The sequence below is a fragment of the Zalophus californianus genome, chromosome 4 (genome assembly GCF_009762305.2).
Source record: "Zalophus californianus isolate mZalCal1 chromosome 4, mZalCal1.pri.v2, whole genome shotgun sequence".
NCBI classification, from domain to species: Eukaryota; Metazoa; Chordata; class Mammalia; order Carnivora; family Otariidae; genus Zalophus; species Zalophus californianus.
Window position 1 is genome coordinate 51257726 of NC_045598.1, and position 22273 is coordinate 51279998.

At 35.9% G+C, this 22273-nt stretch overlaps 1 protein-coding gene across 3 annotated transcripts in view; it reads left to right on the top strand.

Moving 5' to 3' along the window:
* The window catches only part of ATG4C (autophagy related 4C cysteine peptidase), a 96139-nt gene that overhangs the window by 50019 nt on the left and 23847 nt on the right, over positions 1-22273 (top strand). For 2 of the 3 annotated variants that reach the window (XM_027579230.1, XM_027579221.1), the window contains exons 5-10: positions 1091-1421; positions 3326-3396; positions 6698-6834; positions 12847-12925; positions 13584-13660; positions 21784-21903. In XM_027579230.1, the coding sequence (XP_027435031.1) occupies positions 1091-1421; positions 3326-3396; positions 6698-6834; positions 12847-12925; positions 13584-13660; positions 21784-21903 (815 nt within the window). Of the gene's footprint in view, positions 1-1090; positions 1422-3325; positions 3397-6697; positions 6835-12846; positions 12926-13583; positions 13661-15744; positions 16450-21783; positions 21904-22273 lie in introns of those variants that run through there. The other variant, XM_027579241.1, reaches the window with a different exon arrangement.

Genomic DNA, 22273 nt, shown 5'->3' on the forward strand with positions numbered 1-22273 from the left:
TTACTAAGTATTATCATATTTTTAAAGTGTTAGATAATTTCCCTGCAATGCATGGCAAGTATTTGGTAACCTTTCTGTAGGGATTATTGATGAAATTATTTAGAGAGAATGTTTATTCAAGAGTGGTATGGATAATACAAAGAAAAAGAATTTTTAAACTTTGGGATGATTTATTTGTAGTCTTGTGCAATCACGGGCAAGAATTGGGATATTTTTTATAGTCCTAACTAGTTCTCTGAATCTATGATTCATTTTGTTAACTTAAAGTTATATGTGTGCTTGGAACTGTCTTGTCATAAAAACTGAAGTAGTGAATATAGTTGGTTTTGGGGGTATGTTTGATCTTTAATGACTTCTATTTATTAACTTTTCATTTATTAGAGAATTGATATTACTCCCTAAACAATGATTGTTTTGAAAAGATTGTTTGAGAAAAGGACAAAGAAAAGAAATTTAAAATTTCCATGGTTAAGACTTCTATTTTAACATATAGTCAAATTAAAATCTACTTTCTGAAGTTATTCTCTCATTAATGTTAGTAAATATGTTTATTGTGCGTTTGGGTAGTCAAGATTGGATGTCTGATAAATAGTACTAGTAAGGGAGTACAGAAGTCCTCATTCCATTTCAGCACTGTCAAAAGAAAAGAAAGGAAAGAAAAGCATTTTGCGGAGTTGTTTATTTGTGCCTGAGTTTACTATTTTTTAAAAATTATTTCTCAATATTATTTTTTAAATTTTATCTCAACGCTTTATTGAGATATAATTTACATAACATAAATTCACTCATTTAAAGTAAACAATTCAGTGGTTTTGGTATGCTTCCAGGCTTCTGCAACCATCACCATCACCTAATTTTAGGACATTTTCATCATCCCCAAAAGAAACCTCATACCTTTGGCAGTCACTCCCAATACCCTGCTTGCCATATGCAACCATTAATCTACTTTCTGTCTCTGTAAATTTGCCTACTTCTGAGTTTACTATTTTAGTTTAGTAACCTATATGACTTTAAATGCTATCTACTTATTTTAGTAGAATTGTTAAAATCTATTAAAAGATCTGAACACCTTGCTTTGGAACTACTTTAGCTTGGACCTGGCCTGATGCTTTGAACATTGAAAATTCAGACTCTGAATCATGGACTTCCAACACTGTAAAAAAATTTACTGCATCATTTGAAGCATCACTTTCAGGGGAAAGAGAACTCAAAACCCCAACAGTTTCTCAGAAGAAAACAATCAGGAGATATTCTGATGATCATGAAATGCGAAATGAAATTTATCACAGGAAAATCATCTCTTGGTTTGGTGATTCCCCTTTGGCTCTCTTTGGTTTACATCAACTAATAGAATATGGAAAGAAGTCTGGGAAAAAAGCTGGAGATTGGTATGGACCAGCTGTGGTTGCTCATATTTTAAGGTAAAATTGTATTAAAATCTTTCATCTTATGACAGAGGTCCTTAGGCTCAGAGATACTGATTTTTGCAGTGCATATATATAATTGGAACTTTTAAAGTCTTACTGTTTGAGAATATTCATAAGGAAGCATTCATTTGCTAATAAGGAAAAAACAAGACATTGCAACTCTAGTTACATTTAATATATCTGTGACAAATTTTTCCTCTTTTGTTCATGGGGATAGATATTTAGGGTCCCTTTCTAACCAGGTTTTCATTAGACTACCTTATTGGAATGTTCTAAAAACTAACAACTCTTTCAACCTTGGAACATGCATAACATTATAGTTTTTTTTTTTTTAATAGTGTAACCTGGGGGCTGTAATGTACTGATAGTGTAATGAAATGTCAAGAGCTAAAATTGATGTTTTCAGCATTTCTTTGCACACATCAGATTCTTGTGAATTGTAAATGTATGGGACTATTAATATTATAATTATATCATAGTAAAAGTAAAGGGTCTGTGACATTCAGAGTAGTTAGAAAAAAGTCGAAAGTCAAATTTCACTGTACCTCAGCCTTTTATGTGCCATTTGGATACTGCTTAATTTTAAAAAGAAAATTGTCTTATTTGTTGTGTGTCCCATTGTTGTAAATGGAATCATTAATATGTCACCCAAATATAGTATGTTATAGTAAGTTTACTCCATTTAAAATAATATATAAATTAGAAATTATTATACATTTTTTTGCATATTAGCTGGCTTTTATATTTTATAGGCCAGATGCTTACAAATGGAAATGTATTTGTCTAATGTTATTAAATGGATTGTTAATAATAATATCAAGTCCTGCTTGGTATGATATTTATAAAAGCATAATTATAAAACTTAGTTTCTACTCTTCAAGATATTATGCTCTATACCCCAGGGATCAGAACACTTTTTCTGTAAAAGGCCTCATGGTAAATATTTTAGGCTTTACAGACTGTAAAGAGCTCTGTTGACCATTTTTCTTTTCTTTTTTTGTTTTACAACCCTTCAAAACTATAAAAGCCATTCTTAGCTTGCAGGTTGTACAAAAATAGGCCACAGGTTGTATTTGGCCTATGGGCCATAGTTTGCCAATCCCTCTTCTAAATTAACACATACAAACATAAATAATAAGTTATGTGAAATTAAAAAATTATAAAGATACAGTTAAATAAAGATATTTCTATTTCTCCAATTTGTGTAATTTCTTTTTACAGATATTGTGACTTTTTTCAAATCATGTGCACCATCGAGAACATTATATTCATTGAGAAATATTTTTCAACTTGCAGTTTTACTTACAGAATTCTAAGACTCAAAATTAGGAAATTCATTTGTTCAGGTTACATAGGTTTTTGAGTGAAGGGAAAAAAAGTCATGCATTTATTTATTTAAAACATTTATTTATTTGAGAGAGAGTGAGCGGGAGGAGGGGAGAGGCAGAGGGAGAGAGAGAGAGAAAAAAATCTCCAGCAGACTCCCCGCTGAGCATGCAGCACATCTGGAGCTTGATCTCATGACCCTGAGATCATGACCTGAGCCGAAATTGAGTCCAAGGCTTGACCAGCTGAGCCACCCAGCCACCCTGTAACTTATGGTTTAATGTTCTTTGAGTAATTTATTTATTTTTTAAAAAGATTTTATTTATTTATTTGGCAGAGAGAGAGCGAGCAAACACAAGCAGGGGGAGCAGCAGGCAGAGGGGGAGGGAGAAGCAGGTTTCCCGTGGAGCAGGGAGCCTGATGCGGGGCTCGATCCCAGGACTCTGGGATCATGACCTGAGCTGAAGGCAGACGCTTAACGACTGAGCCACCCAGGTGCCCCTCCCCTTAAATCTTTAATTATTAACTGGAAATGTTAGGCTTTTAAAGGATGATACATGTTGTTTTTTTAGAAAAGCAGTTGAAGAAGCAAGACACCCTGATTTACAAGGAATAACTATTTATGTTGCACAAGACTGTACAGGTGAGGAATGTATATAATTCTAATTTTTATCTGGTTATTTGGTTATACTTTTTTATTTAGATTTAATTGGCATATGACATATTAGTTTCAGGTGTACAATATAATGACTTAATATTTGTATATATTGTGAAATGATCACCACAGTAAGTCTGATTAACATCTGTCACCATACATAGTCACAAAAATATTTTTTTTGTGATAAAAACTTTTAAGATCTACTCTTGTAGCAACTTCTAAAAAAATATTTTATTTATTTGAGAGAGAGAGCGAGCACAAATCGGAGGGGCAGAGGGAGAGGGAGAAGTAGACTCTATGCTGAGCAGGGAGCCAGATATGGGGCTTGATTCCAGGAGCCCAGGATCACCACCTGAAACCTGAGACCGAAGGCAGACGCCCAACCAGTTGAGCCACCCAGGTGTCCCCTTAGCAACTTTCAAATATAACAACATAATATTATGAACTGTAGTCCCCATGCTGTATGTTACATTCTCATGACTTATTTATTTTGTAGCTGGAAGTTTGTATCTTTTGACCCCCTTTACTCACTTCCCCCTCTTCCCCACCCCCTGCCTCTGGAAACCAGCAGTCTGTTTTCTGAAGGGAAGGCTCATTTGATTCAAGTATCTATTAGGTCAGAAGAGTCAGAGATAGGGATGGTCATGTGTGTGCTGCCTCAGAAAAATTAGAGAATTTAAAGGTTTATAATCAGAATCCATTACTGAGTAGTTTGGAAAAAGTAAGATGATAGAATTGAAACATGGAAAGAACTATGGTTGCATTTTTGTGCCTTTGGTTTAGATTGATTATGGGAGATAGGGAAGCTGATAAACGGAAGAATTTGATAGCTCATAACCTAAATTTGGAATTTAAAGGGGAGAAGTGGGGCACAAGTAGCAGAATTTGTTAATCAGCTAACTGTACAAGAGTAGAAGAGTTTGTTTTTCTTCAAACAGGGAGTTTGAAGAAAGCTTTTTTGTTGTTGAACAAAACAAAATAAAGTTTTGTCTATATTTGGCTCTACAAATCCTCCCATTTTCTCTTGAAGTATTTTACTTAGGCTGTCACACCCCTCACTCTACCCAAACTGCTCTTATCAATAATTTAATCTTGCTAAAAATCCAGTGGTCACTTCTCAGTCCTCACATCACACAATCTACTAGCAGCATTTCACACAGTTGACCACTTTTTCCTCCTTGTAATGTTTTGTTTACTTGATTTCTAGAATGCTACTTTTCAGGTTTTCCTTCTACAGTGCACACTCCTTCACAGTGTTCTTTGCTGCTTTTCCTTATCTCACTGATCTCTAAAATTGCACTCGGCCTTTAGACCTCTTCTCTTGTACACAGATTTGAATTCACCTGGTCTCATGGCTTTACAGGACCATCTATACGCTGTCAACTCCGAAAATGTATAGGGCCTCTCACCAAATCCAGGCTTTTATATCCATAACTGTCTACTCATCCTCCCCGCTTGCATGTTTAATAGATATCTGACACTTACCATGTCTAAAACTGAATCCCCAATTCTCCTACTCTTTCCCCTCCTATAGTTGTCTATAGTATGTCTTTGTAAATGGTATGTCTCTTACTCTGTTTACTTAGACCAAAGCCATTCAATCACCTATGACTTCCTTTTTTTCTTCTCCCATCTTGCATTTAACATATTAAGGAGTTCTTTAACTTACTGATCACTTTTAACCAGCTCCACATGACCATCCCATGACTGTTCCCTATCTTCACAATTCCTGCCCTTGTTCGAGCTACTATCATCTCTTGTTAGATTACTGCGGCTACTTTCCTTCCTTCCTTCCTTCCTTCCTTCCTTCCTTCCTTCCTTCCTTCCTTCCTTCCTTCCTTCCTTCCTTCCATTTATTTATTTGAGAGAGACAGAGACAGAGAGCATGTGAGCGTGGTGAGCAGGAGGAGGGACAGAGGGAGAGGCAGAGAGAGACTCTGAAGCAAACTTCCCACTGAATGTGGAACCTGATGCAGGGCTTAATCTCAGGACCCTATACATCATGACCTGAGCTGAAATCAAGAGTTGGATGCTTAACTGACTGAGCCACCCAGGCGCCCTCTTTTCTAACTGTTCTCTGTTCTTCAGCCCTTGCCCCTACAGTCTGTTATCAACACAGGAACCACACTAGTAAAGTGTAAGTCAGATTAGGACATTCCTTTTCTAAAAAACTCTTCAGTAGCATGCTGTCTCACTCAAAGTAAAAACTGCAGTCTTTCAAAATGGCCTTTAAGAGTTCATGCAATCTGGGGCGCCTGGGTGGCTCAGACGGGTAAGCATCTGCCTTTGGCTCAGGTCGTGATCCCAGGGTCCTGGGATTGAGCCCCACATTGGGCTCCCTGCTCAGCGGGAAGTCTGCTTGTCTCTCTCCCTCTGCCCCTCACCCTCACTCATGCTCTCTCTCTCTCTTGCTCTGCTCTCTCTCAAATAAATAGATAAAATCTTAAAAAAAAAAAAAAGTTCACAGAATCTGTCTTCATTCTCCCCCAGTGTTTTCCTTTATCTCCTAACCTTATTTCGTATTATTTTACCCCTTGCCAACTTCCCTCCAGAAACACAGGCCTCTTGTTCGTGGAATATGCTCGCTACGACTCTGCCTTAAGGCATTTGCATTGACTGATCTTTATACCTGGAATGCTCTTCCCCCAAGTTTTGGCATTTCTTGGTTTCTTACTTTGTCTTGACTTAAATGTTATGTTTTTCATAAGGCCCTCCTTACCACCTTATTTTAACTCCCACCCCCTCACGCCTACATTTCCTAGCCATCTTTCTCCCTTTTTCTTCAAAGCACTCATCACCATCTGACATCTTTTTTTAAGATTTTATTTATTTGAGTGAGAGAGAGCTCACACAAGTGGAAGGGAGTGGCAGAGGAAGAGGGAGAAGCAAACTCCCTGGACGTGGGGCTTGATCCCAGGATCCTGGGATCATGACCTAAGCTGAAGGCAGATGCTTAACCAGCTGAGCCACCCAGGCGCCCCAACCATCTGACATATTTTATATTTTATGAATTTACTGTCTATTTCCTTATATTAGAGTATATGATCTATGAGGACAGGGTTTTCCTCTATTTTGCTCACTGGTGAAACCCTTAATGCCATATAGTAGCTACTCAGTAAGTACCTGCTGAATGTATAAACGAGGTAGACATTTTTTAATTCATTGAGACCTTGATAGTGATATCAGAGATTAGATGACTGGCTATTGGGGAGGTGGGATTAGGGTAAAAATATTTCTGAAAATCATTTTTATAGAATTTAATACATATTTATTGTATTTTTCTCAGTTTACAGTTCTGATGTGATTGATAAGCAGTGCACTTCCATGGCCTCTGATAATATAGATGACAAAGCTGTTATTATTCTAATCCCTGTTAGACTTGGTGGGGAAAGAACCAACACCGACTACTTAGATTTTGTAAAGGTATGAAATAACATTTTTTTTAAGGTAATGCTAGCTAATATGAAAAATACAGAAGGTTTGCAGTCTTTTTTTCTATGAAATTGGTAGTGATGATTTTATAAAGCTTGATAATAGAAATTTTAAATTTCAGATTGTAAGATCAAATATGATTTGAAGGGTATGGTGTTCAATGATCAAGTAAAAAGCCTTTTAAACTTCTTGTAGCTAATCAAGGAGACATAGATGCAGCAATAATCATAATCTATAATATGTCTACAGTACCCATTATCCCTATTTGTGATTGTTTGAAAGTGTGTACCTTTATTTATAAAACCCACATTAAACTATTTTGAGATAATTATTGAAACAAACTGAGTTTACTATTATTGCTGTTTTATCTCTTAACTTGATTCCTGTGCCACCATAAGGTCAATAAGTAGAATGACTATTTATTTATATAGACAGAAATGATGAAGATAGTATGGGGGAAGTTTCCATCTTGGTTTTCTTTATATTAACCAGTTAAAAATCTGTTCTATTTGAGAACACATAATTCTTTTTTCCAGATGAACCTGTCTAATTATATTATCTTGTTTTGGGCACCAAGATGTTCCATTGTCACACAACTTTAACTTAAAAGGATTTTTTTAAATTTCAGTATAGTTGACACACAATGTTACATTAGTTTCAGGTGCACAACATAGTGACTCAACTTCTCTATATGTTATGCTGTGCTCACCATCTGTCACCATACAATGCTCTTACAGTGTCATTGACTATATTCCCTATGCTGTCTTTTATGATTGTGACTTTTTCATTCCACAACTGGAAGCCTGTCTCTCCCATTCCTCTTTACTCATTTTGCCCATCTCCCCCGCCTCCCTTCTCTCTGTATTTATAGGTCTGATTCTGTTTTTTGCACAAAACTTTAACTTTTGAAATACTAGTTTTGGTTAAGATTATAGTATTTATATTATTTTCATAGTTTAAATAAAGTTTCTCATCTTTTCAGGGCCAGAGATGGAATTTCTCTTTGAATGGAGTGTTATGGCATATAGTAATCTTGAAATTTGTCTTTTATGTTTCAGTAACAGTTTGTTCCCCATGTGAAGCTTCATGGTCCATGTGTATATGAGTGGAACATATATCCTCACTATAGACTCTGCTGTTTCTAAAAATCTAGAGCAGTTGTTTTCAATACATGAGATACGGAAGTTTTCTAGCTGGTATATTGGCTTTTTGTAATAGTTACTAAAATTCTGCAGGCATACATGTTACTAATAATACCAATACTATACTATATCGATAACATATGAATCCCCTAGGTAGAAGTGGGGTTTTGATTTCTAACATGTGGGCTCTGTAGTAAAGTTAATGGTAGAATGTGGGAAGTTATGAACCATTTCATCTAGCAAATTCATTGAGGGTTTTGAGACTTCTGGCATGTTGCCATGTCTTAGTAGGTTGTAGTCAAGTCTGAACTAGATTCCCTCTGCCTTTTCTATAACCATGAAAAGACTAGAAACTGAGACAATCTTGGAACTGACTCCTTTAGCCAAACCCCCATTTCTAGTGGAATGGGCTGCAGATGGCTTCAAGGCATGTTTCATCTAGCTAAGGTATTAATATTTTTTATCAGATGGTAGGACTGCCTCACGCTCTTGAATGATTTATTAGAGCCTGAAGTGTAGTAAACAAACCATAGTTAGCTATTAAAGTGATCCTCAGTACCCAACATATAGGAGTTGCTCAACAAATACTTGTTAACGCTCATATTTGTGTAATACTTTTAATACAGATATATCTCATTTTGCCATCAGAACAGCTAGGAACTATCTTATCCTTATAAAACAGAAAAGACAGATGTTACGTCGTAAGTTTAAGTTCAGATAGCAAACTGGTAACAGACCAGAATTTTTGTTATTTTTGTATTTTTCCCTAACGTGGACTTTTATTTTTAAAAATATTTTATTTATTTATTTATTTAGCGTGAGTGGGGAAGAGGGGCAGAGGGAGAGGGAATCTTAAGCAGACTCCTTACTGAGTGCAGAGCCTGATGTGGGCTCACGACCCTGAGATCACAACCTAAGCCAAAACCAAGAGTTGGATGCTCAGCCAACTGAGCCACCCAGGCGCTCCTAAAATATGGACTTTTATTTATTTATTTTTTAAAAAGATTTTATTTATTTATTTGACAGAGAGAGACACAGCGAGAGAGGGAACACAAGCAGGGGGAGTTGGGGAGGGAGAAGAAGACTCCCCGCTGAGTAGGGAGCCCTATGTGGGGCTCGATCCCAGGACCCTGGGATCATGATCTGAGCCGAAGGCAGACGCTTAACGACTGAGCCACCCAGGTGCCCCTAAAATATGGACTTTTAAAAATGTAATACTCTTTGAGCTTCTACCAGTTTAATTTATACATTTTATACATTTTAATTTTTCTAATTATCGGCAAAAAATGGCTGAGATGGCTGAGGGAAGTAGGTTATATGCTATGTGTTATGTTTGCTTAGGGGTTGGTTGGGTCAAAAGCCAAAATGATAACTTGTAAAGAGGCATTCACTTGGAAGTGAAAAAATAGAGTGTCTGGTAGTCCTAAAAGAAGAATAATCTTCTTCCTCTTTCATTTCTTCTTCCTCCTCTATTCTTTCTCTTTCTTCACCTCCTCCTCCTCCACCTCTATGTCCACCACCATTCCACACTTCCTACTCCATCTCCCTCTCTCCCTCCACTTCCTCCTCCTTCTTTTTCAGCAGTTGTATTTTTTCCTGCCAAACCATTGCGCTTGTACTCTCTAAAATTCACCACTCGGTTCTATTTTTCAAATTTATTAATCAAGGTAATTCCAATCTTTCAGAGATGGGACCATCCCCTGCTACTTTCTGTGAGGAGAAAGAAACGTGGTGTGGTGCTTTATCAGCTCTTAGCTCAGGAAGTTTGTTTGTTTGTTTGTTTGTTTGTTTATTTATTTATATTTTAAAAGACCTGGAATGGGGAAAATCTAATATGTTCTCCTTCTCCAGCAAGACAAATTAGGACTTTTCTTTTTGACTGATTACTTCAGTCTTATTTATTGCTTCATGGGTATAGCTCAATAAATTCTCACCACTAGATAACTGTGAAGAAGCTTTTTTAGGAACTGAAGAGTGTTTCAGGTTTCCAAAGGTACAGTCTCTTATATGTAATGGCATTCTAGTTCCTAATCTGCTTCTAAGTGTTTATTGCTAAATCTGCTCTAGTCTGTTGCAAAGAAAATATAGATGTCAGGAACCAAAGTCTTTATTCCATTACTTGGAGTCATTCTTTTTTGCTGAGGAGAGTCACTGATGATTTTTGCTGTATATATTTTTTCTTTTCTTGGCTATGAGGGACTAAGAACTTTCACTTCCTCATGGTTCTTTCTGTCAAAAACATTGTGTGTCAGCTGATCAGACTGCCTCAAGTTGAAGTAAGGCACTCTCTAATTAAGGATTTTTATTTGAGGGGAAAGGAACAGAACAACAGACTATTAATGGAATAATAATAAAAATAGAATAATATTTTATTATTTTCTGTATAATTTCAGATTAATTTATTTGTTAGCTCTGAAATTTTAACCTATGCCTTCTTTGTTTTATTTAACTTTTTAGTTGCAGTTCTCCTTTCCAAAAAACCTCTATGTTATTTTCACATGACTGAAAATATACAAAGTTGTTATTTTCTCTAAAGGGTTATTTATAACAGGGAGGCTCTGGAAACAAATACTCATGATGGAGATTTTGAAGCATGTTGGGCTATTTTCATAAAATTGAATATTTTACAGCCACTAGGTATTATACTAGTGATCTATATTTATTGGTAGAAAAAGATGTTTACAACATAATGAGTGACTAAAGTTAAAACAGCATATGTAGTGTGAAGCCACATACATAAGATTGTATTCATAAATCTCTATGTGATCTCTGTGTAACACAGATCAAGTTCAAGAAGGTGTTCCCCGAATATTAATAATGATGAGCTCTGTGTTTTGGGGTTTTGGGAAATTGTTAGGTTTTTTTTTTAAATTAGTTCATTTAAGTAATCTCAACACCCAGTATGGGACTTGAATTTATGACCCTGAGATCAAGAGTTGCATGGTCTTTGAGCCAGCCAGGCACCCAGGAAATTTTTACCTCTTTTTTTAAGTAGGTTCTATGCCAAGTATGGAGCCCAAAGTGGGGCTTGAACTCAGGACCCTGTGATCAAAACCTGAGCTGAAATCAAGAGTTGGATGCTTAACACACTGAGCCATCCAGGCCCCCCAATTTTTACTTTTTAATATATACTCTGTTTTTAAAATAACAACCAGATATGATTATTATTTTTTAAAGATTTATTTATTTATTTATTTATTTATTTATTTATTTATTTATTTATTTATTTATTTATTTTAGAGAGAGGAAATGTGTGTGTGGCCGGGAGGGGCAGAGGGAGAGGGAGAGAGAGTCTCAAGCAGACTCTGTGCTGAGTGTGAAGCCCTATGTGGGGCCCCATTTCACAACCCTGAGATCACGACCTGAGTGGAAACCAAGAGTCAGGCGTTCAACTGACTGCACCACCGAGGTGCCCCCAACCACCTATTATTTTTAAGAAAATAATAAAAAAAAATACTCCATGGTTTGATTACTTGTTAAAGGGGAAAAAGTATTCATGTACTTTGTATTTTTATTAATTTATTTTAAAGATTTATTTATTTTGAAAGACAGAGAAAGCAGTGGGAGGGGCAGAGGGAGAGGGAAAGAGAGAATCTGGAGCATACTGACTGCTGAGTGTGGAGCCCCATGCAGGGCTCCATCTCACGACCCTGAGATCACGACCTGAGCCAAAACTAAGAGTTGGATGCTTAACTGACTGAGCCACCCAGGCACCCCATGTACTTGTTATTTTTATATGTTCTAGATTTCAAAACATCCTGTCATTTAAGAGAAGGAAAGTTCAACTATTATTTAATATTTCTGGGGTTTTATAATGTTCATTTTATCATTAATGTTTTTTAACTTTATAACATATGCTATATATATATGCATGATATAAGCTAAACCTTTGACAAGACTTTACATGATTCCACTGGACATGTTTTTTAAAAGATACAGAATTATTGGGGCACCTGGGTGGCTCAGTCGGTTAAGTGTAGGGCTCTTGGTTTCAGCTCAGGGTTGTGAGATCAAGCCCCACGTCTGGCTCCATGCTCAGCTTGGAGTCTGCTCCAGATTCTCTCTCTCCTTATCCCTCCCCCTTTGCTCCCCTCTAAAATAAATAAATAAATAATACAATACAAAAAGACAATCTTTAAAAAAAGGTTTAAAATTATTTGGCCTGCTTAAATAGAATTCTACTTAAAATAGATGCTGAGGGGCACACTAAATAATTTATTGAGGTATCCCTGATATTTTATGATGAGTAAATTAAGTTGACTTTAAGTGCAATAACAATTATTAATTGCCTTGGATTAAATTGTTTTCATTTGTCTTTATGTGTATTACAATAAATTTGTGAAATAGCATAAAAATGTGTCAAATGAATGCTGTTAATTAGAAAATGGTTTGTAGCTTAGGATTCTAAGACTCAAGATTCAGTGAAAACAGTGATAAGGTCTAAAGACTATTTCTAGTATTTCAGAAAGCCTGATGAAAATACTATGTTATGATAAGGCTGCACCAGCTAACCCAAAGGCCAAGTGTTTTGGCTCTGGCAGGAGATTTATTGCCTTTATATGGTGACCTTCTTTATTTCTGTATCTGGCACATAGTAGTTGTTAATGTTGTTGAGTGACATGCTGATCAGAATAGATGATTTAGTCATGTTAATATTGAGTTATTTAAAGAAAATGGAAAATAGTGTGGTAGATAAAAGGATTTTAAAATATTCAGGCATATGTAATAACAGTAAAACTGGTGGTGAAAAATTTGGGAACTACTATACATACTAATACTGCTAATACAAATTAGGTTGTTTTGAATAATTACCATTTGCCTCTTGACTCTAAGTCTGAATTAAATTAATTTCTTTTGGCAGGGTGTTTTAAGCCTTGAATATTGTGTGGGTATTATTGGTGGCAAACCTAAACAGTCATACTACTTTGCTGGATTTCAAGGTCAGTGATTTAGTAAAATATATTTCTTTATTGTTTTCTTTTATAAGTCAGAAAGTTAATTTGGGATCATTTGGAAACAGGATGATTAACAGAGCAAAATGAGTACCTTACAAATTCATCAGTCCTACCATAGCCACTCATTTGTCATTTGGTCCACAACATAATTGGATTCTGTAAAATGTATGTTTAATTTCTGTTATTGCATAAACAGGCATAATTTATTGGTTTCACTAAACTTCAGAAGACATTGCTGCCACATTCTGGCAGTTACTATTTACATATTTACTTTTTACCAGTTTTAGGGGTGCTAGTTGATGATAAAATGACAAGCAATATGTTCTTCCTGTCAGGATAAAGTAGTGTAATACATTTTTCATATGCAAACTGTAGAATATAATTGTGTGTTTGTGAAAGTAATTTTATCACCAAAAATTAAATGACAGTCTCATCACTTTATAAAAATTCTGCTTATACAAGCATATTTGATTATGCAAAAGTTAATCTGTCCTGTGCAAACCTATGTTTCAGTCAATGAATATCAGTCTGGCAAGCTGTTACTCCCAGGTTTTTTTCAGCTGTTCTACATAGAAATTGGATTGTAAGCAGTGTAATAATAAGGTGTTTTTTGAATTACTTGTCTTCTGTTTTGTCCTTGTAGATGACAGTTTGATTTACATGGATCCTCATTACTGCCAATCTTTTGTAGATGTCAGCATAAAGGATTTCCCTCTTGAGGTACTATGGATAAAGAGCTGGTACTGTTTTCTTACCATATGAGGCAAACTCTGAGTATGTAGAGATGTATGGTATTGCAAGTTAATAATATTTTACTGATTTATAAAACCATTCTCCACACAGTGGTCAAAGGTTAAATAATTTGTTGCTGAATTTTAATTTATGACACACTTTCTTCTTCATTTATCTTTGTCTCTAACTTGTTAAGATATCCTAGCCCTACCAAAATAAATGATCAAGCCTCCAAGTTATTTTGTAGATAAACAGCTAAATATTACTGAAGAATTTAAAATGTTAGGCATGTTTAATAAAAAGAAAAAGGGGGGGAAGAAAAAGATGATGGAGTTGGGTTAGAATGACAAAGTGACTTGAGACTACCTGCCAAATTATTTTAAGTATAATAGTTGAGTCTTAGCCCCTAGTTGAGTTTTTCAAGAGCTAAGTTGGGTTTCTGGTATTTGTTTTAGCTCTGATTTTTTTTTTTTTTTTATTTTTATTTGAGAGAGAGAGCACAAGTAGGGAGGAGACAGAGAAGCAGGTTTCCTGCAAGCAGGGAGCCGGATGTGGGGCTTGATCCCAGGACCCTGAGATCATGACCTGAGCCGAAGACAGACACTTAACCGACTGAGCCACCCAGGAGCCCCAGCTTTGTTTTTTTTTTTTTTAAAGATTTTATTTATTTATTTGAGAGGGGGAGAGGGAGAAGCAGACTCCCACTGAGAAGGGAGCTGGATGTGGGGCTCAATCCCAGGACCCTGAGGTTGTGACCAAGCCGAAGGCAGACTAGCTGATTGAGCCACCCACGTGCCCGTTTTAGGTCTGCTTTAACATATTGTTTTCCTTTATGTTGGGTCATTTGTGATCCAGTATTTTATTTTTAAATTTTATTATTTATTTACTTTTTTAAAGGTTTTATTTATTTATTTGACAGAGAGAGACACAGTGAGAGAGGGAACACAAGCAGGGGGAGTGGGAGATGGAGAAGCAGGCTTCCTGCTGAGCAGGGAGCCTGATGCGGGCTCGATCCCAGGATCCTGGGATCATGACCTGAGCTGAAGGCAGATGCTTAACGACTGAGCCACTCAGGCGCCCCTATTACTACTTTAAAAAATATTTATTTAGTAATCTCTATGCCCACTGCAGGGTTCGAACTCACAACTCTGAGATCAAGAGTTGTATGTTCTACCGACTGAGCCAGCCAGGCATCCCAGTGACCCAGTATTTTAATTCAGAAAATTTTGAGAGTGCATAAGTGAGACATGTAATTATTACATGGTTTTGGTTCTTGTTTTCCCAGTTGTTGCTTTTGCAGACTTTTAAAATAATCGTAATCATTTGATTGGCATGGATCACTAATTCTCAAGGAAATATGGTTTAATACTTATTTTGGTAATAGCTTCCTAGCTAATATTAATATCTAGTAGTATTTAAAGGATAGATTATGAAAATAAACTGTAAGATTAAAATCTCATTCTAAGGGGCGCCTGGGTGGCTCAGTTGTTAAGCATCTGCCTTCGGCTCAGGTCATGATCCCAGGGGCCTGGGATGGAGCCCCACCTTGGGCTCCCTGCTCCGCGGGGAGCCTGCTTCTCCCTCTCCCTCTGTGCTCCACCTTCTTGTGCTCTGTCTCTGTCAAACAAACAAACAAATAAATAAATAAATAAAATCAATCTTAAAAAAAAAATCTGGTTCTGAAAGATACATTATAAAACATCCTAGCATTCTTTGTAGACTATTACCTGAACTAAAACTACAAGTATCTTAAGGCCAGACATAAGGTTTGCTTTCTGTTTTCTTCCCTCATAGTTTCTTACATGTAGACCTTAATAAATATTTCTAGTTGACTGATACTGTGGGAGGTGTGGCAGAATTTTGCTATGTGAACCACGTTGTAATTTTCTTTCAGCTGCGTGGTGGTCTTGTGGCACTGATTCCTGTGTCTAAGTTACATTTCCACTGTGCCATATTAACTCCTTAGAAAAGTAGATATTTGAAACTCAGATGGAAAATTATTCGTAGCACTCTAATATTATCTAAAATAGGCAAATTAAAAGATTATTACTGTTGACTGTTTTAACCAGTAGAGAAGGACTATTCATCTGATATTTTGGAAGATTCTACAAAGGAACCAGGTGAGTGACTACCCTGGTTATGTCTGCACTAGCAATATTAGAAAGGCTGTAGCTCAGTATTGGGAGGCAGGTGCAACACTTCACAGGTGCATCAATACAAGCTTGAAGTTGGGTGTTGGTCGTGAGAACGGAAAAGAGGAAATGATTTTAAGAGACTTTGCAAAGTTTGGTGAAGTTATGTAACTTCTGAAATGCACAGAAGCATTTATTTCTTATACAGTAGGACAACTGAGAAAGTGGGTTTAGATTTATATTTTTGAGATGCTGATAGAGTATCTCCACCTATCTGGGTAATTCCTTTGGACAGTTTTTCATTTTTCTTAGTTCAGGGATTTATCTTAGGCTATTTAGTGAATAGTATCATTTATTTTTCTATGAGAGTGTAATATAAAAACTATAGCAAGTTGCTTTTCTACAGGAATAAAATTTTACTTTTTGCTTTTGATCATATTTTAAGCTTAAAATGCTCCAGCTGGAGGTATTTTAACTACCCTATATTATTAGCCATCCTTGGCTTGTTATATAGGTTTTGTGTATTTATGCTATTGAAAATTTGCAATTGTTTGACATAATTATATGAGCATTCTAAAACCACACTTATACCTCAATGATTAAAATTATTTTTTAAAGATTCAATTTATTATTTTGCGGGGGGAGACAGAGGGAGAGAGAAAGAATCCCAAGCAGACTCCATACTGAGCATGGAGCCTGACATGGGGCTCCATCTCACGACCCTGAGATCATGACCTGAGCTGAAATCAAGAGTTGGATGCTTAACCAACTGAACCACCCAGGCACCCAAAATTATTTTTGAAAGAAACTTTTTTTGATCAATACTTGTTTTTGGTCAATAAATGGAGAAATTAAAATCTTAGCTCTTTACGCAATTCCATGTAAGTAATCACTTAGTGAGTGCTTTGAGTCCAATAGAATTATGAGAATTTAAGAAAGTAGTATGATATCTGAATATTTGAGATTAAAGAGGAGACTTAGCAGATTACATCTTTTGTTGTTCTTATGGTAGTGAATTCCTATATATTTAGAGTTGAACTTTTTAAAATTTTGAAACCAAATCAGACCAAGTATTCTTTTTTATTTTTTAAACGATTTTATTATTTATTTGTGAGAGAGAGACACAGTGGGCATGAGTGGCGGGAGGGGCAGAGGATGAGGGAGAAACAGACTCCCCACTGAGTGGGGAGCCCAACACAGGGCTCGATCCCAGGACTCTGAGATCATGACCTGAGCCAAAGTCAAACACTTAACCGACTGAGCCACCCAGGTACCCCTCATGTATTCTTTTTTAAACTACCATTTATTGAGCTCTCCATATGCAAGGCACTGTCCTAAGCACTATAGTTAGTCGTCTGTTGAATTCTTTTCTTCCCTTTGATTATGTATATATTTGTATTAATTTTCCATTCTTGTGATACTTTCTTATAAAATATATTAGTATATACTATTGAATTTTTATATTAACTTTGTAGAAGAGAATTTCACTCATCTTTATCTTCACAGAGTTTTTGACATTATGAAGTGAACATAAGTAGTCATGAATGTATATATATCTATAATTTTCATATAGAGAATGGGGTATAAAGGAGCAGCATGAACTACCTTAAGGAAAAAAGTTGTGAAAAGACAAATTGAAATTAGAAGGGAATGAGAAGAACTCAAATGGGCTTTAGCAGTGAGGGTATGTTGAACTGTGGGTTCCCACTGTCAGTGGTTCAGGCAGAGTATCAATTTTCAGGATGAGAGGACTAGAAGATATATATCTTCATATGTATATATTTGTGTGTGTGTGTGGGGGGGGGTATTTAATAAGATTTCTGAAACCAGAGACTATTGCTTCATGTTATATATGATACACTTTCAGAATGACTGGTTCTAACTCTTATAAATAACAAATTCTATCCTATTCTGTTTTTGCATTTTTAAAATTATGTTATGTTAGTCATCATACAGTACATCATTAGTTTTTGATGTAGTGTTCCGTGATTCATTGTTTGTGTATAACACCCAGTCCTCCACACAGTATGTGCCCTCCTTAATACCCATCACGGGGCTAATCCATCCCCCCATCCCCCAAATTCTATTCTATTATTAAGACAATATTTGATTTACTAAATACTAATAATCTAGTAATAATGCAAGAAAAGTCTTATTAGTAGACATGTTAGTCTGTTGTGATTCCTGGGCCCCCAGTTTCAAGTTTCAGATTTTAGGCTGTCCACGCAGTGGTGATTATTTTAATCTACCCTAGTAAAATCAAAGAATAGTGACATTAAAGCTTAAGAATGATGTGATATGATTAGATAGATGGATGAGTGAATTCATCAGTGAAAGATGTACCCTTTATGAATTACACATGTGAACTGCAGTTGGTAGGAGGTGCTTTATAGTAAGGGTATTCTCTAACTATTTTAGGAAGCTCCATCTAAATCACCAAAATAGCATAGCTACACCTAAAAGTATTTGTTTCAGTATTATTTGTATGTTTAGGTAACAGGATCCACTATTCCAAAAAACTAAGCCTAGAACAGTACTTGGTATTTGGTAGGCACCTAATAACTATTTGTTGAGGCAGTGAATAAATAATGTATTGAAAAATGAAATAAATGGGAATTGACTCACCTTGACTAATTTTTTCAGAAACATATTTCATTGTCACAGAAGTGTATCTAGTAAATACTCCCTAAAATGTGTTTATAGAGGGTGCTACTCTTACCAATCTTCAGAATTTTAAAAATTAAAAAAGCAATTGTAAGTACATGGCTCAAAGCATTATCACAAAGTAAATATAGCTGTGTAACACCCCTTGGCAAAATATTTTAAAGTCTAACTTGTTCTGCAATAAATAGAAAAGATTCTGAATTATCAATTAATGTTGGCTTGACTTCAGAATCTTCTTGGGTGAGCGAAAAAATATAATTTTTAGTTTTAATGGTATAAAATGCCTCTTTGTAATATGAGTCCTAGTACTCATAAAGTTACACCCAATAGCAATTTCAGTTTTCAGTTATCAGAGATTTATATCTGTGTTTTTGTGAATAATTTAAAAAGATCTTTATAGATATCAAAACAACCAGGAATAACAATGTAGTGTTTGTCATTACTATCTGTCATCATTGAGGCAATACAGTGAAACAACACTAAACCTATTTGGTTTAGTCTTACTAGTTTTTACATGAAAACATAATTTAGCATAATGTAGGACATCCTTGTAGATGAGTTTAAAAAATACTTTGTTGGATCCTGTAAAAACCTTTCGCCCTTCTTTCTTATCCCCAAGTAGTAAAAACTAAGTATTCCTTATTATTGGCTTTGGAAAGAGTAGGGTGATTATTTTTAGATAGCTTATATGTATGTAGAATAACTTTTATTTTTTAAATTTATTTATTTATTTATTTATTTATTTATTTATTTATTTATTTATTTATTTATTTAAGAGAATGAGAGAGAGAGAGCATGAGAGGGGGGAGGGTCAGAGGGAGAAGCAGACTTCCTGCCGAACAGGGAGTCTGATGCGGGACTCGATCCTGGGACTCCAGGACCATGACCTGAGCCGAAGGCAGTGGCTTAACCGACTGAGCCACCCAGGCGCCCCTAGAATAACTTTTTAAAAAAAGATTTATTTATTTGAGAGAGAGAGAGAGAAAGAGAGAGAATACAAGCGGGGAGGAGGAGAAGAGGGAGATGGGGTAGAAGCTGATCCCCTGCTGAGCCGGACACAGGGCTCCATCCCAGGTCCTGGGATCATGACCTGAGCTGAAGGCAGACGCTTAACTGATTGAGCCACCCAGGCGCCCCTAGAATAATTTTTTTAAATATGACTTAGAGCCTTCTGTGCCTTATGCACTAATATACTCTTGTATATTGTTAACAAGTTTATGTAGCTCTTCTGTGCCTTTTTAGATTTGTTTTCAATAAAACAGGTAAATAAAGCAGGTGAAACAGTGTTGAAAAAAGTCCAACTAAGACAATACTTGTGTTGATTCCTACTTTGGAGACTCGAGTTTAGTTAGGTTGGATCTCACTATATAAGGTAAGTATTGGCTAAGCATTTTATAGAAGTCATAATTTTGAAAACACATTTGTTTGGCTATATTTACTGCAATGATAGTGGATTTGAATCTAATATATGATTGAACTATCTGCAAGGGAAAAAAGCAGCTTGAATGTATGCATTTTGCATATCCTCTTGTGATAACATGGGACACTAATTGGATCACCAGGATGGATATCGGGGGAGAGAAAAGAGTGATTTTTGACTGATTTACCATGAACATAAATATGAAAGCCTATGTATTTTAATAGATAGTTTCAAGTTAAAATCCCTTCGTTTTAGGTATTAAACGTAGGGAAATTTTAATTTTATGGGTTCAAATTCAGCCTAGATCATTTCTTTTCTTTTCTTTTTTTTTTGAGAGAAAGAACACATGTGCACAAGCAGGTGGAGGAGGGGCAGCGGGAGAGGGATAGGGAGGGAGAATCTTAAGCAGGCTCCATCCCCAGCGTGAACTCAGATGGGGGCTCCATCTCACAACCCTGGGATCATTACCTGAGCCAAAATCAAGAGTCGGATGCTTAACCAACTGAGCCACCCAGGTGCCCCCTAGATCATTTCTTAATTGAGCTTATTCTTTAATTAAAAAATACAGAATATACAACAAAGAATTTCTCACACCTGTCTACCATCTGCCCAGTTTTCTCTCTGTCCCCTAAACTTGTTAATTTTGGTATATCCTTACAGTTCATTTATACAAACATAAACAAATATGAATATGTTTATTTTTTATGGCCCTCCTTTTTTACATGTAAACATTTTTTTATACACAGAAAAACAGACTTTGGTAGCCTCAGTGATTTTTAAGGACAAGATATCTGAGCATTCAAGCAGTTAAAAAAAATCTTTTAGGCAAAGCACCAGAATGTGGTGGTGAAGGAAAAAAGACTGGAGTGATTAGCTTTATATTCTTCCCTTTTCTTTTGTATTTTCTAAAGATCCCAGACTCTACCAGTTATCTATATCCCATTAGCAAGAGCAGAGAGGCTAGTGCAGCTTCCCCAGCCAATTTATGTCTGTGGCACTGTGACCACATGAGAAAAGTGAACTGAAGGGGCAGGAATGGTAAGGAGGAGAGCAAGGACCATAACAGAACAATTTTCAACTGTGTCCCATATAGGAATAAACAAGAATTTAAAGTAAAGCATAGAAGAGTGGGTTGGGAGACTATGCAATTATGTACTGATTGTGTCAACTGCTAAAACTCTGAAGTTGACCTCTTTTCATATCATAATGGAACATTTACATAAATCTGTATATTTGTTTACAAAGTCTTGGTATCCTTATTAAAGGGTTTTAAACATTAAAAAAAAATTTTCAAAAAAGGGGCGCCTGGGTGGCTCAGTCGGTTAAATGTCTGCCTTCGGCTCAGGTCATGATCTCAGGATCCTGGGATCGAGCTCCCTGCTCAGCAGGGAATCTGCTTCTCCCTCTGCCCTCCCCCCAACCCTGCTTATGTTTGCTCTCTTTCTCTCTCTCTCAAATAAATAAATAAATAAAATCTTTTTAAAAAAATCTCAAACCCCCCCAAAACCCCAGGTTTAATTGAATTTTCATAGAAATAACTAACTTGATTCTAAACCTTGTACTAGCTTATGTATGTCTTTTCCAGTGGCACATTTTCCCTCCCTTCTGCAAGTGTTAGAAATGCATACCACTTTGACACATGTGTTTTCTTTTACAGAATGGCACTAATGCCACAGAAGGTGGAGATTTGAATCGAATGTAAACAATGTTGGCTGTCATGTTTTACAGCTTTGGAGAGTGGAAAGGACCATTTACATAGGACAGACTAAAACACTGTTTGAAAGCATATTTATGAGAAAAGCTAGATGGCAAATTTTAAATTAAGTAATATCTTGTATATATTGAAGTCCATCAAATAAAACCAAATTAATCCTAAAGAACTTTTAAAATTGCAGACATTCCACTGTCCTTCTCCCAAAAAGATGTCATTTCGAAAAATGGATCCTAGCTGTACAATAGGATTTTACTGTCGAAATGTTCAGGACTTCAAACGAGCTTCTGAAGAAATCACTAAGGTACTTTTATTTAAAATATAATAATATTTGTAAAAAACCTAATTTTTATTAGAGATAACCTATCAGAGGACAAAAATCTGTAAATTATTCTTTTGTAAATTTTCCCCTTGAATGTTAATATTATTAGGAATATTGTGAACCAGAAAAATAAAAGTATCTGGGGACTCCTAGCCTTTGAGACTAATGAAACCAACTAGTGACCAGTTGAAAGTATCAATTGCTCCACTAGGTGGCACTGTTGAAATAAAAATCCCTTTGCAAACTAGCCGTGTGCAAGCAATTAGGTTATATTTTATTTGAAGAGGATTTTAAAAGGGCAATACCTTAGGGAGTAGAAAAAAATTAATGAAGTATTTGATCAAGCCAAATT